We start from the raw sequence: 13,183 nt of genomic DNA, 5'->3' as shown, positions 1-13,183 counted from the left end.
AATGGGAATAAAAGCACAAATAACTTAAATATCGTGTGTGTGTGCACATGTGTGCTTGTGCATGTGTGTGATGTTCCTTTATACATATGTTTCAAACAAATTAATGGAACTGCATTGTGAAGACCTAATGTAAAAATTATTGGGTGCCTATGTAGTTTCTCATTTTTGGAAAACAAATGAGTCTTTTTCAGACTATTGCAGTTTGGCCTTTTATGAATTCCCATGTAGTAGGAGAGGTTTTTAAATGTCTCAGAGTCTCCTTTACAGCCATAGGAAATAGAGTGAGTTTAGTTCTCATATTCTATAAAGGAATATGTTATAATGTCAAAATGGGATATTAAAAATGCAAGTACCTAGCTATCTGCTGTTAATAAATTTGAGAACAAGTTCGATTAATGATAAGTGGAAATCTGGAGGATTTACTTATAGGTAATTGTGAGTTTATTACAATACTGTCAAAAAAACAATATTGAAATGTGTTTTTTCATTTCATTAAATTTAAAAATATAAATAAGAAAGTTTTACTTTTGGCACAATATAATAGTTTTCAAACTATTATATACCTGTACCCCAAATTAGATTAAATCTGACAACTTACATTGATAATTGACCACTAAATTTAAAGGCACCTTATAGGAAATTTTGCCATTTGTTTATTTAGGTCAGATTTGGGTGATTGACAGATTTTTATTTCTGGTGACTGGTAGATTAAAATACAAAAGCCACTTAGAAAAGATGTCCTCCTTTTTTTTTTTTAGACAGGCTTGTTGAATGTCCATAATGTTCAGGCCATTTGCAAAAAAATTTCTTATGAATTAAATGTTACATTTGATCATGGCTTACCTGAAAAGTGAGTTTTATCTTTTTTAAAAGCAAGGGAAGCACTCTTATAGATGGTGAAATAAAGCTATTTAGATGTGTTATAGGAGTCAGTGGTTCAAGGAGCAAGGATGCATTTGTTGTGGGAGCTCACTTCAGCAACACTTAAAAAATTGAATTGCATATTCTTAAAATCCCCATTTTAAAGAGAAAAATGAAGAATAATAGTTGTCAGCAATTTTTGAGTATGTAAAATCTTACATAAATATGGGCTCATGTTAAATGGAATCAATAGTTGCTAACATTGGTCTGGTTGTATAATCTCTAATAAGATAACCACGGTAACAATGACATGATTAACATTTAAGAGGAGAAAGACATCATTTGAATCAGAAGTTACATCTAAATACTAGAACTGTTTCTTAAATGATACAGTTTCTTGAATATCAAAACATTAAAAAATTTTTAGACATTAAGCATCCTTCCTAAATAAGGATTTTATCTTTCTTTGGATTATATCTTTATTTCAAGAACAACTGAGGTATGCTATTTGGTTGTACAAAGGATAATTGAAAATAAATTCCTTATTGGAATGTAGTTTCTACTTACATTTCACTTGGTGGATAGTTCTACCTTTTATTTTTTAATGATCAAGTATGTTTCGGTTCTAATGAATGGTTTAATAAATATAATCATTCAAAGACTGTGTAATATTAAAATATTTTTCATTAGTTATATTGCCTTTATGAGGTAAGTTGTTTAACTCAGTTATATAAACTTTTCATATTTTCAGTCTGAACATTTGTAATATCCCGAGTATCACGGCAATAGATTTGATTTGGGAATGTGGTGCAGTATGTTATATAAAAAATACTTTGTATAAGTGAGAAATGTTACGTGTTTCCATTTCATTGTTATTGCTGTAAGAAGGTTCATCTGTATTTATTTTAACTCTGCCGAGACCTGAATATAATGTTATACTGGTAATTACCAATTATCTGTATCTGCTGATATTTTTACCTATTCTATTTCATGATTTTTTAAAAAGTGACTGGCATCTGAGCTCTTTCTTCAATACGATTGTTTTAATTAACATACACATACGTATCTATGTAGATTTCTTTTTCTTAAAAGGAGGTGTTTGGGGCTAATTTGAAATTAAACTTAAAATTGATATATATTCTTACTTTATAGTGAGTATATTTTAGAAATAAAATTTCATGAAAATATCTTTTATAATGATTTAGATTCTCTTTTCAGGGCCCAGCACTAGAAGATTTCAGTCATCTGCCACCAGAACAGAGACGTAAAAAACTACAGCAGCGCATCGATGAACTTAACAGAGAACTACAAAAAGAATCAGACCAAAAGTATTTTCCCATTAAGTTCTGTCTGCCATCATTATTCCTTTCAGAGTCTACTTTGAATGATATGTTTAAATGTGATGTATAAAAGGCTTAAAAATTATACATCCTAATTGAAATATCTTTTGAGGGAAAAATACAGTCCTAAACTTCGGAAAATTGTGCTCTGTCATATTTTTAAAATGAAATGTTAGAGTTTCTTAGGTTGCAGGTTACTTATTGGATGCTAATAGTATATATTTATGCCTTCCATAAATTTTCAAAATAGTTTGATGATTATCAAGGGTAGTTTCACCAACATTACCTACCTCTTATATTTTGATAAATTTTTATTTTGCTTTAGTATATAAATTGAGCTCAATAGAAATCTGAGGTTATAATTATTTTGTTTGCTGCAAGAATGTTGGAAAACAGTGTTTGATTACTTACAGCTTCAGATTCATTCGTAGCTTTAATTTTTTTTCAATTTTATTAAAAGTTTCTTTTAGTTCAGTTTTGTTTTAATGAATATAGAGATTTATATATGATGAATAAAGGGTTATTACAGTGAATTGGTAACTTACTACCTGCTTTTACACTGAAGATAAAATTGGAGCTTAAACTCTGACATGAGTGATTGAAGAGATTCATACTTGAGAATGATCTGAAGATAGGTGATATTAAAATAGTCAATTTTGTCTCAATAAAACTGGAAAAAACAAAGCATTAAGAGATCAGCCTTAAAAAGGAGAACTGTAGGATGAGATGAGAAGAAATTTCTGTCATTTTATGTAACACATTTAAAGGATAAACAGAAGAGAAGGAATCAGTGAGGGAAATAATGGGACAGAGGTGAAGGGAAGGGAAAAGAAAATGTAACCTCCAGGAAATCAAGAAAGAAAAGAATATTAAGGAGTGTTAGTAATGTCAGATGTTAGAGCCAAGGAGAGCTAATTGAGGCATATATAGTGATATAATAGTGATATGGTAATAGTGATATGATTAGAGAAGTGAAGAGGATGAATGACTTGAATTTAGAGGGAGAGGGGCAAGTTAAAGATGGTATAGATGAGTGGGAGGATGATGATGCTGTGAACTAAGATAAGGAACACCAGTGGAATAATGTGTCTGGATGAGAATATGATGAGTTTGATTTGGGACATGATGAGTTTAACAATATTGAGGAATATTCTTTCAGTCCTTGATTAAATATATATAATCTCATTTAGGAAGCAAGAAATGAGAAATGAAATCATTTTTTTTTTAATTCTAAATGTTTTAAAAGACTGCCTCCATAAACTACTAACTATATACATGATCAGCTTCGTGCAGATTATCTTCAATCAGGTAATGTTTGATTAAAGTTAAAGAGATACGACTTTTACGATTAGGCTGCATGTGAGTCCCCAGAATCAAATGAAACTCTTTTATCTGGGAACATGTAAAGTAAATGTTTAATTTTATGTCTTCCTGCTCATTTTCAGAGAAGCACTCAACAAAATGAAAGATGTATATGAGAAAAATCCACAAATGGGGGACCCAGGGAGTTTGCAGCCTAAATTAGCAGAGACCATGAATAACATTGACCGCCTGCGAATGGAAATCCACAAGAATGAGGTAGATTTGTTATTTAGCAGTTGTCTAAGATAAGTTCATTTTTATAAACTTCATTATGATAGATTGGGTTTTGCTAGAATTATCTTCAAATATTTTATTTTAGAGTTTATGATCTAAAAGTAAGGTATCATTATGATCTAAAAGTAAGGTACCATAATCTAAAAGTAATGTATCATAATCTTTCTTTTTTTTTTCTGTTTCTTTTTCTTTTGGCTGAGTTGCGTCTTTGTTGCTGCGCGAGGGCTTTCTCTAGTTGTGGTACATGGGGGCTACTCTTTGTTGCCGTGCGTGGGCTTCTCATTGCGGTGGCTTTTCTTTTTGCGGAGCACGGGCTGTAGGCGCAGACTTCAGTAGTTACAGCATGCGGGCTCAGTAGTTGCAGCGTGCGGGCCCTAGAGCACGTAGGCTTCAGTAATTGCAGCGCGTTGGCTCAGTAGTTGCAACGTGCAGGTTCTAGGGCACATGGACTTCAGTAGTTGTGGTGCACGGGCTCAGTAGTTGTGGCTCATGGGCTCTAGAGTGCAGGCTCAGTAGTTGTGGTGCATGGGCTTAGTTGCTGTGTGGCATGTGGGCTCTTCATGGAGCAGGGATCGAACCTGTGTCCCCTGCATTGGCAGGCAGCTTCTTAACCACTGCGCCACCAGGGAAGTTCAGGTATCATAATCTTTAGAATTAATCCCTCGTTGAAGTTTTTTTCCTTATTTAAAACTTTATGTAAAACTAAACGTACTGTGTTTTTAATCAGCTATCAAGTTGATCATTGACCAAATTGAAATAAAGGTTTCCCTTCTCTAAGAATTACATAATTATAAAGACCCAAAGCACATTTTAAATGTAGAATATTTTATGAGCTTTAAAATATATACATTGGGCTTCCTTGGTGGTGCAGTGGTTAAGAATCCGCTTGCCAATGTGGGGGACACAGGTTCGAGCCCTGGTCCGGGAAGATCCCACATGCCTCAGAGCAGCTAAGCCCGTGTGCCACAACTACTGAGGCTGCGCTCTAGAGCCCGTGAGCCACAAGTACTGAAGCCCACGCGCCTAGAGCCCGTGCTCCGCAACAAGAGAAGCCACCGCAATGAGAAGCCCGCACACCACAATGAAGAGTAGCCCCCACTCGCTGCAACTAGAGAAAGCCCACGTGCAGCAATGAAGACCCAACACAGCCAAAAATAGAAAATAAAACAAAAAGTAAATAAATTAAAATATATATATATATTTATTGAGCTCAGTTTTGTTTTTTCCCTAAGGCTTGGCTGTCTGAAGTTGAAGGCAAAACAGGTGGAAGAGGAGACAGAAGACATAGCAGTGACATAAATCACCTTGTAACACAGGGACGAGAAAGGTTATTTTTTGCATTTTATTTGTATTTCCTCCTTTTACCCCAAACTTTTCTCACTGTTTTGTCCTAAACTTCATACAGTTCTCTTTTTTCCTACAAGTTTGGCTTTTAATAACTCAATCTTTGAACCTAAATAATTTTCTGTTTCTTTATAATAGCTACAGGTGAAGTATGAAATTTCATATTGCTGCTCAGTTCTAGTTTGTAATGCGTCTACAAACAGAGAGGTAGGAACTTGGAAAATTCTGGGAGCTGTGGTCTAGAGGCATAGGCTCCCCAGGCCTGGGAAGATTGCCTTTAGGTTTAGATGGAGTTGGGTAGCTTATGCCAAAGAAAAATTTAACTGTCAAATTACTCAAAGTTTTGTGAAGGAAAAAAATTCATATTGTTAAATTGGATCAGAGCTTCCAAAAGGCATTTTACTAAATTTCCATGTTTTCATACCATTTGTGACATTTTCTCCCTTTGGGTAAATGTTTTTTTTCCCCCTCATAATAAAATCCAACAAATTTGGATTCACCTTAGAGAACAATTTGAGAGATCTAGTATCAAATATTGGTTTACTACCTAATTACATTGTAATTGAGCAAATTCATTTTTTTAAAAATTTTATTGGATTATAGTTGATTTACAGTGTGTTTCAGGTGTACAGCAAATTGATTCAGTTATACATATACATATATTCATTCTCAGATTTTTTTCTCATATAGGTTATCACAGAATATTGAGTGGAGTCCTCTGTGCTACATAGTGGGTCTTTGTTGGTTATCTGTCTTATATATAGTAGTGTGTGTGTGTTAATCCCAAGATCCTGATTTATCCCTCCCCTCCACATTTAGCAGTTCATTTTTAATGCTCCCTGAGTCTCAGTTTCCTAAAATATAAAATAAAGATTAAAATACCTGTCATATAGGGTTATTAGTAATGAATGAAATAATGTAGGGGTCCCCAACTGCAGGGGTGGCGCACAGCAGGAGGTGAGCGGCGGGTGGGCTGGTGAATGACGCTTCATCTGCCACCCCCATCACTCTCATTACCGCCTGAACCATCCCGTCCCCCCACCCCCACCCCGGTCCCTGGATAAATTGTCTTCCACGAAACCGGTCCCTGGTGCCAAAAAGGTTGGGGACCACTGAAATAATGTACATAAAGCACCTACTAGTAAAATACCTGTGCTAGTATATGCTTGACAAATGTTAATTTCTCCTTCTCTTCCTCTCCATTATCACTTTTTGAAAGTATATATCCTTAATATATCAAGAGATAGTCACAAATACACTGGTTTTTGTTATTAGGTAAACCCTAGATTAAAATAATCTAGTCCCTCTGGTTTGTGTTATTAAGAACTTGGCTTCCAGGCATACTGAAAGTACTGCTAAATCTCATCATGCAAATTATGAAAATATTATTCAGTCATTTGATTCTTTAGCAAAATCAACATTTTTTTCTCTTTTTGAAGTACAAATTTATAGAAAAAATGCCTTTGGATTACCTGCTTTCTGGGATTTTCTTAGTTACTAACTTTCCTCTTAACGTGATTAATTGGAAATTAATTTTACTAGGAGTCTTTTGGTTTTCAGTGACAGGATGAATACTCTACCCATACTGGCTTAAACTGAAAAGGGATTTTATTGGCTGACTTCAGGGAGAGCTTGATCTAGGAACTCAGATGATATCTTCAGTACTCCGTTTCTCTCCACCTTCCAGTTTTGCCTTACACTGTGTTGGCTTCATTTAAAGGCTCTACATGGTGATCTTCCAAAGCTCTTAAGCTCATATTTCTCCAGGTTCACGTCCAGTGGAAAAGGAAGGGAGCTTCTCTGAACAGTCCCAAGCAAAAGTCTTTGTGTATCTCTCATATCTTAACTGGGTTACATGCCTACTAGTGAACTATTCACTCTGGTCATACAAGTTCTGTGCTAAGATGGACCCTCTGGAACCAGGACAGAGCAACTCTACCTGAAGCCTGTGAACTGAACATGGGTCTGGGTGGGTCCCCTAAGAAATTTTAGGGTTTTCTTGAAAAAAGAGGGGGTGATGAATCCAGGATGATAAAAACCAAATGTCCATGACATTTTTCCATTTTATCTCTGGACCCAGTGATAATGAGACATACTTACTGAATACATGTTATGTGCCTAGAACATTGTAATCTTTTAATTTTTAATTTCAGGAAATTCAACAAAAGCATTTTGAATTAGAAGCCACACACACACACACACACACACACACACACACATTTCAACATTTAAGAAAATGAAGACTTAATTTGGAACTGTGTCATGGTTATTTGATTCTCTGAATTGATCCTGAGGAGATCAACTTGTAGGTAATATAAAAAGTTCCCATGTACTTGATTAGAGATAATTTTGTTTCATAGCCCTGAGGGAAGCTATACTGATGATGCAAACCAAGAAGTCCGTGGGCCACCCCAACAGCATGGTCACCACAGTGAGTTTGATGATGAGTTTGAAGATGACGATCCCTTGCCTGCTATTGGACACTGCAAAGCTATCTACCCTTTTGATGGTATGATTTTCTTAATACACTGTAATTGATAAAATGGGTTCCTTAAAGTCTACATACAGAGTCATGCACTGTAGTGTCCTTATAGCTAAATAAGAAAACTATAAGTGCCAGAAAATTATAATCCCAGTTCATTAGTGTGAATATTTTTGTTTTAACTACATTGCAGGTATAGAGATTTTTCTTCCGTACATGACATTGAAAGAAAATTACCTATGTTATCAGCATCCTAATAAAGATTATTATTTATCAACTTTGGTTGATACAGAATTTCCCAACTTTGATGTACTCATCAAAGTTGAAGCCGCTTGAGCATGTAGCTCAACCCAGAAAGTGGAAGGCTGGTAAATATCACTTCAGGCTCTTCCTTGTAACTTGCTAACATTGAGCGGCAGGTACTAGGCAAATGGCATAGCTGAGTGCCACCACCATATGCTGACCCTGTAGGCCATATTTTCAGGTGAGGGAAGGAGGAAACGTGGTAGCTTCTGACTATGCCATCCTTCCCCCTGTGAGAAGAGACTCTATAAGGGGAGGAAGGCATTGTGGCCCTCTCTTACAGGTTTTTAGTTACCCTTCCCTCTCTTGGACTTTGAAAAATCGTTTTCTTCATTTCACAGAGGAGCAGAGTAACACCCTTACAAAGAAGTTGTTATAAAATGGTGTATGAATTTAATGCCCTTCCCTACCCATCCATTGTTTTGGTTTTTAAATTGAGTAGTTTTTAGTTGCTGCTCATTCTGAGAAAATAGTATTAAATAAGATCTTGCTATAATTTGCTACAGAGAGTAAGGGAAGGATTTAGTGTATGTTAAATAAATATTCATTTGTGAAAACTGTTACTGCTAAGCAGGTTGGGAATGGTTGAGGGATTGGGAAGAAAGAGAGGCCTGAGGCTGATGAAGTTTTGAAGGAAGTTTGTGGCTATGATCATTCTGCTTCTACCATCACCAGAGTTGGACCTGTATTTTTCTCTGCTCTCTCAAATTATATTCTTTCCTTCTTTCTTCCAACCCTCTCACTGTCTTGTTACTGTTTTGAACTTCATGAATTTTCTAGATAACAGTGCCACTCAAATTTGGGGAAGGAGTTGGAGTAGTGAAATAGGAGTTAGCATACCCTATCAAATCATACAGTGTTGTTGTAGCTCAGATACTTCATCTGTTACATGGTACTGCTGTTAATGCCAGCCTCACGGGTTATTGTGCAGTTCAAATGAGGTAAGTATATGAAACTGTTGGGTAAACTACAAAGCATCATAGAGGTGTTGGTAATGAGAGTCAGTGGGCTCATAGTTCTATTACATTGAAATCTAGTAGGGTTCCACGTTGTTTTTTGTTGTATTTGTAACTTTTATTCAAAATTATTGCTATACTTAAATTATGCTTGTGCTCATTTAGGACATAATGAAGGTACTCTGGCAATGAAAGAAGGTGAAGTTCTATACATTATTGAGGAGGACAAGGGTGATGGATGGACAAGAGCTCGGAGACAGAATGGTGAAGAAGGCTACGTTCCCACATCATACATAGATGTAACTCTAGAGAAAAACAGTAAAGGTGCAGTAACTTACATCTAAACTAACCCGGCAGCTTTGTAACATGTATGACATAGGAACGATAACAATGAAAACACGGTCAATGGGTGGGAAAACATAAGAAAGCTGAAAGGGCATCCAAGATTTATTGTTCACTGTGTGAGCTGAGTGTAGGCTCGATCTTAGAGATGTGACTATTACAAGAAACTGTTCTCGTGACGCTTTACCATTTGAGTGATGTTGGTGTGAAGCTTAATTGATGCCTTTTGTTTATGTTCTGCTTAAGTCTGTGTGAAGGATTTGTGTTTTTCTGCCTTATAAATCATAAAATTTAATCTACTGGGCAGGAATCCATCCTGTAGAGGGGTAGGGATAGAAAGCTCCCTACCCCTCTACACTTTGCTTCAGGAAACACAGTGACTGTAGTGAACTCAAGTAAAACTGCTCTGAAATGCTTGCTATAAAAAGTTGATGCCCAAAAGAGGGGTTTGGTCTAGGGGTTTGAAATTGTAGCTACAGTTTCTAGGAAAAATGTAATAATAGTTGGCTAATTGGATAAAATACGAATGTAATCATTTTCATTTTTGTCCTTATTCTCAACTTCAGTTTCCTAAAGGAAGAAAACAGGCACCTAACACATAATCTGTTTTAGTAGTAGGCTAATCAAGAGACGTGCAAAATAAACGGGCCTGGTCTTGCTCTTTAAGTGAATAAAATGGCTTTCTTTTGAGACCCAAGGATATTTTCAGGTTTTCTAGTAATTTTCAATAATGTACAAGCTTTCTTCTAAATTAATGCTTGTATTTTTCATCTTTAAATGTCTTTTGAGAAATACCACTTTAGTGATACTAGCATTTAGCAATTATACATAGGAAAGTGGATTCTAAATAAACTAAGAGGAAATCTTGCATGGAGGAGAAGTACTGGCAAATTTTGCTTGAACGAAAAAATGACTTTTTTCACTAACTGGGTTGGAGGAATATATCTCTGCCATCACTGAAGGCATTTCCTCATTTTAGCTGAATCGTCAATTATTAGGAGTTTTTTTTCCAATTTTAATAAGCATTTGTTGGAAACACTGTATAATCAAGACATGTGCAGTGCTAGTTGTGTAGGGGAGTAAAGTGAGGAAGCAATTAAGAGACTGGTCCTTAATTTTGCTCATGTTCCAACATGTTTTGGTGTTTTTAATAGCTGACTATAAAATGATTTTAGAGACATTTGGGATGGACACTTTAAACTGAACACTCCTTTTGGTCTTACTAAAGGTCTTCAGTAATTGTTCTTTTCTTTTTCCTCCTGGACTGCAGGTTCCTGAAGAGGGTTTCTGAGGAAATGGGCAAGATGTTGAAGGAGGTTACATGCAGCTGCTTTTGGGGGGAGGGTATTAGAGTTGTCAGGCTCAGAGAGAGTGAGAGAAGCAAGTTGCATGAGTGCATGCAGACATGATTATTTTTTTACTAACTTCATTAGCATTTCCGTACATTGTTTTAAAAAATCATTGTAATACCAACCCTTAAACTTGTCAATTACAGTTATTCACATAAAGGAAAAAAGCCAACAATGGCTAACCTTTTTTTTTTCCATTTATTTTACTGATATCCAAATCAGAAAGAATGCAGAGCTGTCCTTAAGTTTGTCATATCTGACTGTCCCAACAGGACTGTCCATTGCAGCTCTTTTAATTGGCTTTTAGACCCATTGTCTGTTAGAATCCTTGCCATTTTTGACTGTTCCAACAGGACTGTCCATCGCAGCTCTGTTTAATTGGCTTTTAGACCCATTGTCTGTTAGAATCCTTGCCATTTGTCAGTGTCTGCCTGCGTCACCTCTGTGCTTGCTTAACATCCTGTTGCATGTCTAGAGTGATCGGGTTTAGATTTTTCAGGCATGTCTTTATAATCCCTTGTTCTTGTCAAAGCCTTTGTTTTGTTTTACATTTGTAGTGCAAATCACTTTGTCAAACATCTCCAGCACTAATGTTTCCATCCTAGTATTTGTGTACGCTGCTATAACTTCCCCACTGCAAAACATTCCAGTTTTGGCATTATGAAGAAGCAGTTTGTGAACCTGAAGTATTTATGATCAGAAGAAAAAACATCTCTGCTCTAGCCTACAGCCCAGTTGAAAGAACTCTTTGAAACATGATACATCTTCAGCACCTCAGTCTGGGAAGAATCTATAGTCAGCACTGAAATCCTGGCATAATAAACACAGAAGATACTCACCACCTCAAGACAAAGGACTGTTGTCAGAAGTCAGCTGCTTCCATTCAAACGCTGCCTTAAACTAGAGTGCCTAAATCTGCTGATTGCCAACACTACCACTACAGTATCCCACAAAGGGCTTTATGTGTCAGCTCAGTGCGACCTCCATTAACTCGGCAGTGCTGCTATAGCTGCCGATACAACCTCGGTAGGTGGCTTTTAGAGCTCTACCATGTTTGTTGGTGCATCTTCAAATTTACGCATCAAACTAAAGACATGTCTGAGTCCATTTTACTTAGTGTTTTTATGAGAAGTTTTATGGACCTCCCTCCCATTGTCTTCTAATTTGGGGTTACTGTTTTCTCACTTAATTATTACAATGATAGTCTGTTTCCAAGTGATGATTTTATTTGAACCACATACAATTTAGTGAAACTTTGTAATGATCTATGTGCACTTTTCCTTGTAAAATGGGAGTTTCTGTATGTTTATACTTGTAAATATAATTGTCATCAGTGCCCCTACGCTCATGTTGCTCATGTTGTCCTCCCTCGCATTTGTGATTCTGTTAATGACTTGTATCTTAACTAATTTCTTAGTGACATTTAATGGGGAGGTGGGTGGGGGTGGGGAGATATTTGTAACATGGAAGCTTCATTAATTTGGTTCTTTACTGTTTTGAAGGAAGAAAGAACGTGAAATGGTCTGTGTATTGTTGGATTTCAAGCGATATTTTAGAAACTGTGTGACTGCTTTAATAATTTTTCCCAGTGTTATTTGAATCGTACTACCAGTTATACTAAAGCTGAATGACAATTGTGTGAAAGTCGATGCCTTCGTAAGATCAAGTACTCCCATTACACAGCTGACATGATAGTGTATTACCTTTAAGGCTAGTAAACTATGAAGTTTTAGATTTTAAATCTCGTTACAGGGTTATTTATATAAAGTGACATTATTCAGTACTGACAGACTACATAAAGTAGTTTTCAGATCCAGTGCTATTTTTATTTTAAAGGTTAGCAATGAAGAGGAAACCTGAGCTGGCTGTGTTTGTCTTCTGTACAAAGCCTGAGGTGCTTGTGCTTTTTGGCAACAGCCACAGAGGGCAAAGTTTAAGGCTTTCTTGTGAGGACTAACTGTTCTTTTCAAGCTACTGTTTGTTTTTCTTAAAGCAGGATTTGCTTCCGTAGGAGGCAAGTTCCCTCACGTGGAATAGTGCAACCTGTGTATGGGTTATTACAATAGGAAAGACATTTGTACTTGCACAGTTTAAATCATTCTTAAATTTGAATATGTGAATTGTCCAAAAGAAGTCTTTAATTTTTTCAGTAATTTTTACTCTTTTTGTGCACATGTTGATTTCTTAATGTAAATGCTTTGTTTAAGATAGTGTTCTCTGTTGAGAATATTTTCATGGAATAAAATAATCTTTTCATGGTCAGTTAAGGTGTATAGTATTATCTCTTACTGCTGTGTGAACCTAAAGAGATATAATGGTTTTGTTCTTGACTATGCTAAGTTCCAGGTAATACAAAGTAGATGACCAGGTTCCATAAATGGAAGCATCTGTGTTGGGCAACAATTTTCGTAAAGCAGTTTTGAAAATTTTATTCTAGTTTTAGTTTCTCTCAAGCTTTCTTAAAGGGAAAAAAAGTTAACTTTCTTTACAGTGAATTTAAGTTAAGGTAATAATTTGTATATTTTAATCTTTGTTCTACAGTAGCTATGTTACACAGACTTTGCTTTTACACCATCTTAGCCTCTGCATCCATAGGAACTTTCCCTATAC

General features: G+C 35.9%; 1 protein-coding gene across 2 annotated transcripts in view; it reads left to right on the top strand.

Annotated features, from left to right (window-relative positions):
* FNBP1L (formin binding protein 1 like) overlaps positions 1–12,835 on the top strand; it is a 120,296-nt gene extending 107,461 nt beyond the window's left edge. The window contains exons 12-17 of one of the 2 annotated variants that reach the window (XM_060139559.1): positions 2,080–2,189; positions 3,647–3,779; positions 5,030–5,124; positions 7,502–7,650; positions 9,048–9,206; positions 10,495–12,835. In XM_060139559.1, coding sequence (XP_059995542.1) covers positions 2,080–2,189; positions 3,647–3,779; positions 5,030–5,124; positions 7,502–7,650; positions 9,048–9,206; positions 10,495–10,502 — 654 coding nt within the window. In that variant the 3' untranslated portion in view covers positions 10,503–12,835. Of the gene's footprint in view, positions 1–2,079; positions 2,190–3,646; positions 3,780–5,029; positions 5,125–7,501; positions 7,651–9,047 lie in introns of both variants that reach the window. The other variant, XM_060139560.1, reaches the window with a different exon arrangement.
* The last annotated feature ends 348 nt before the right edge of the window (positions 12,836–13,183 follow it).

This window comes from Lagenorhynchus albirostris, chromosome 2, assembly GCF_949774975.1.
Source record: "Lagenorhynchus albirostris chromosome 2, mLagAlb1.1, whole genome shotgun sequence".
Lineage (NCBI taxonomy): Eukaryota > Metazoa > Chordata > Mammalia > Artiodactyla > Delphinidae > Lagenorhynchus > Lagenorhynchus albirostris.
This window is presented reverse-complemented; position numbering and strand designations above follow the sequence as displayed.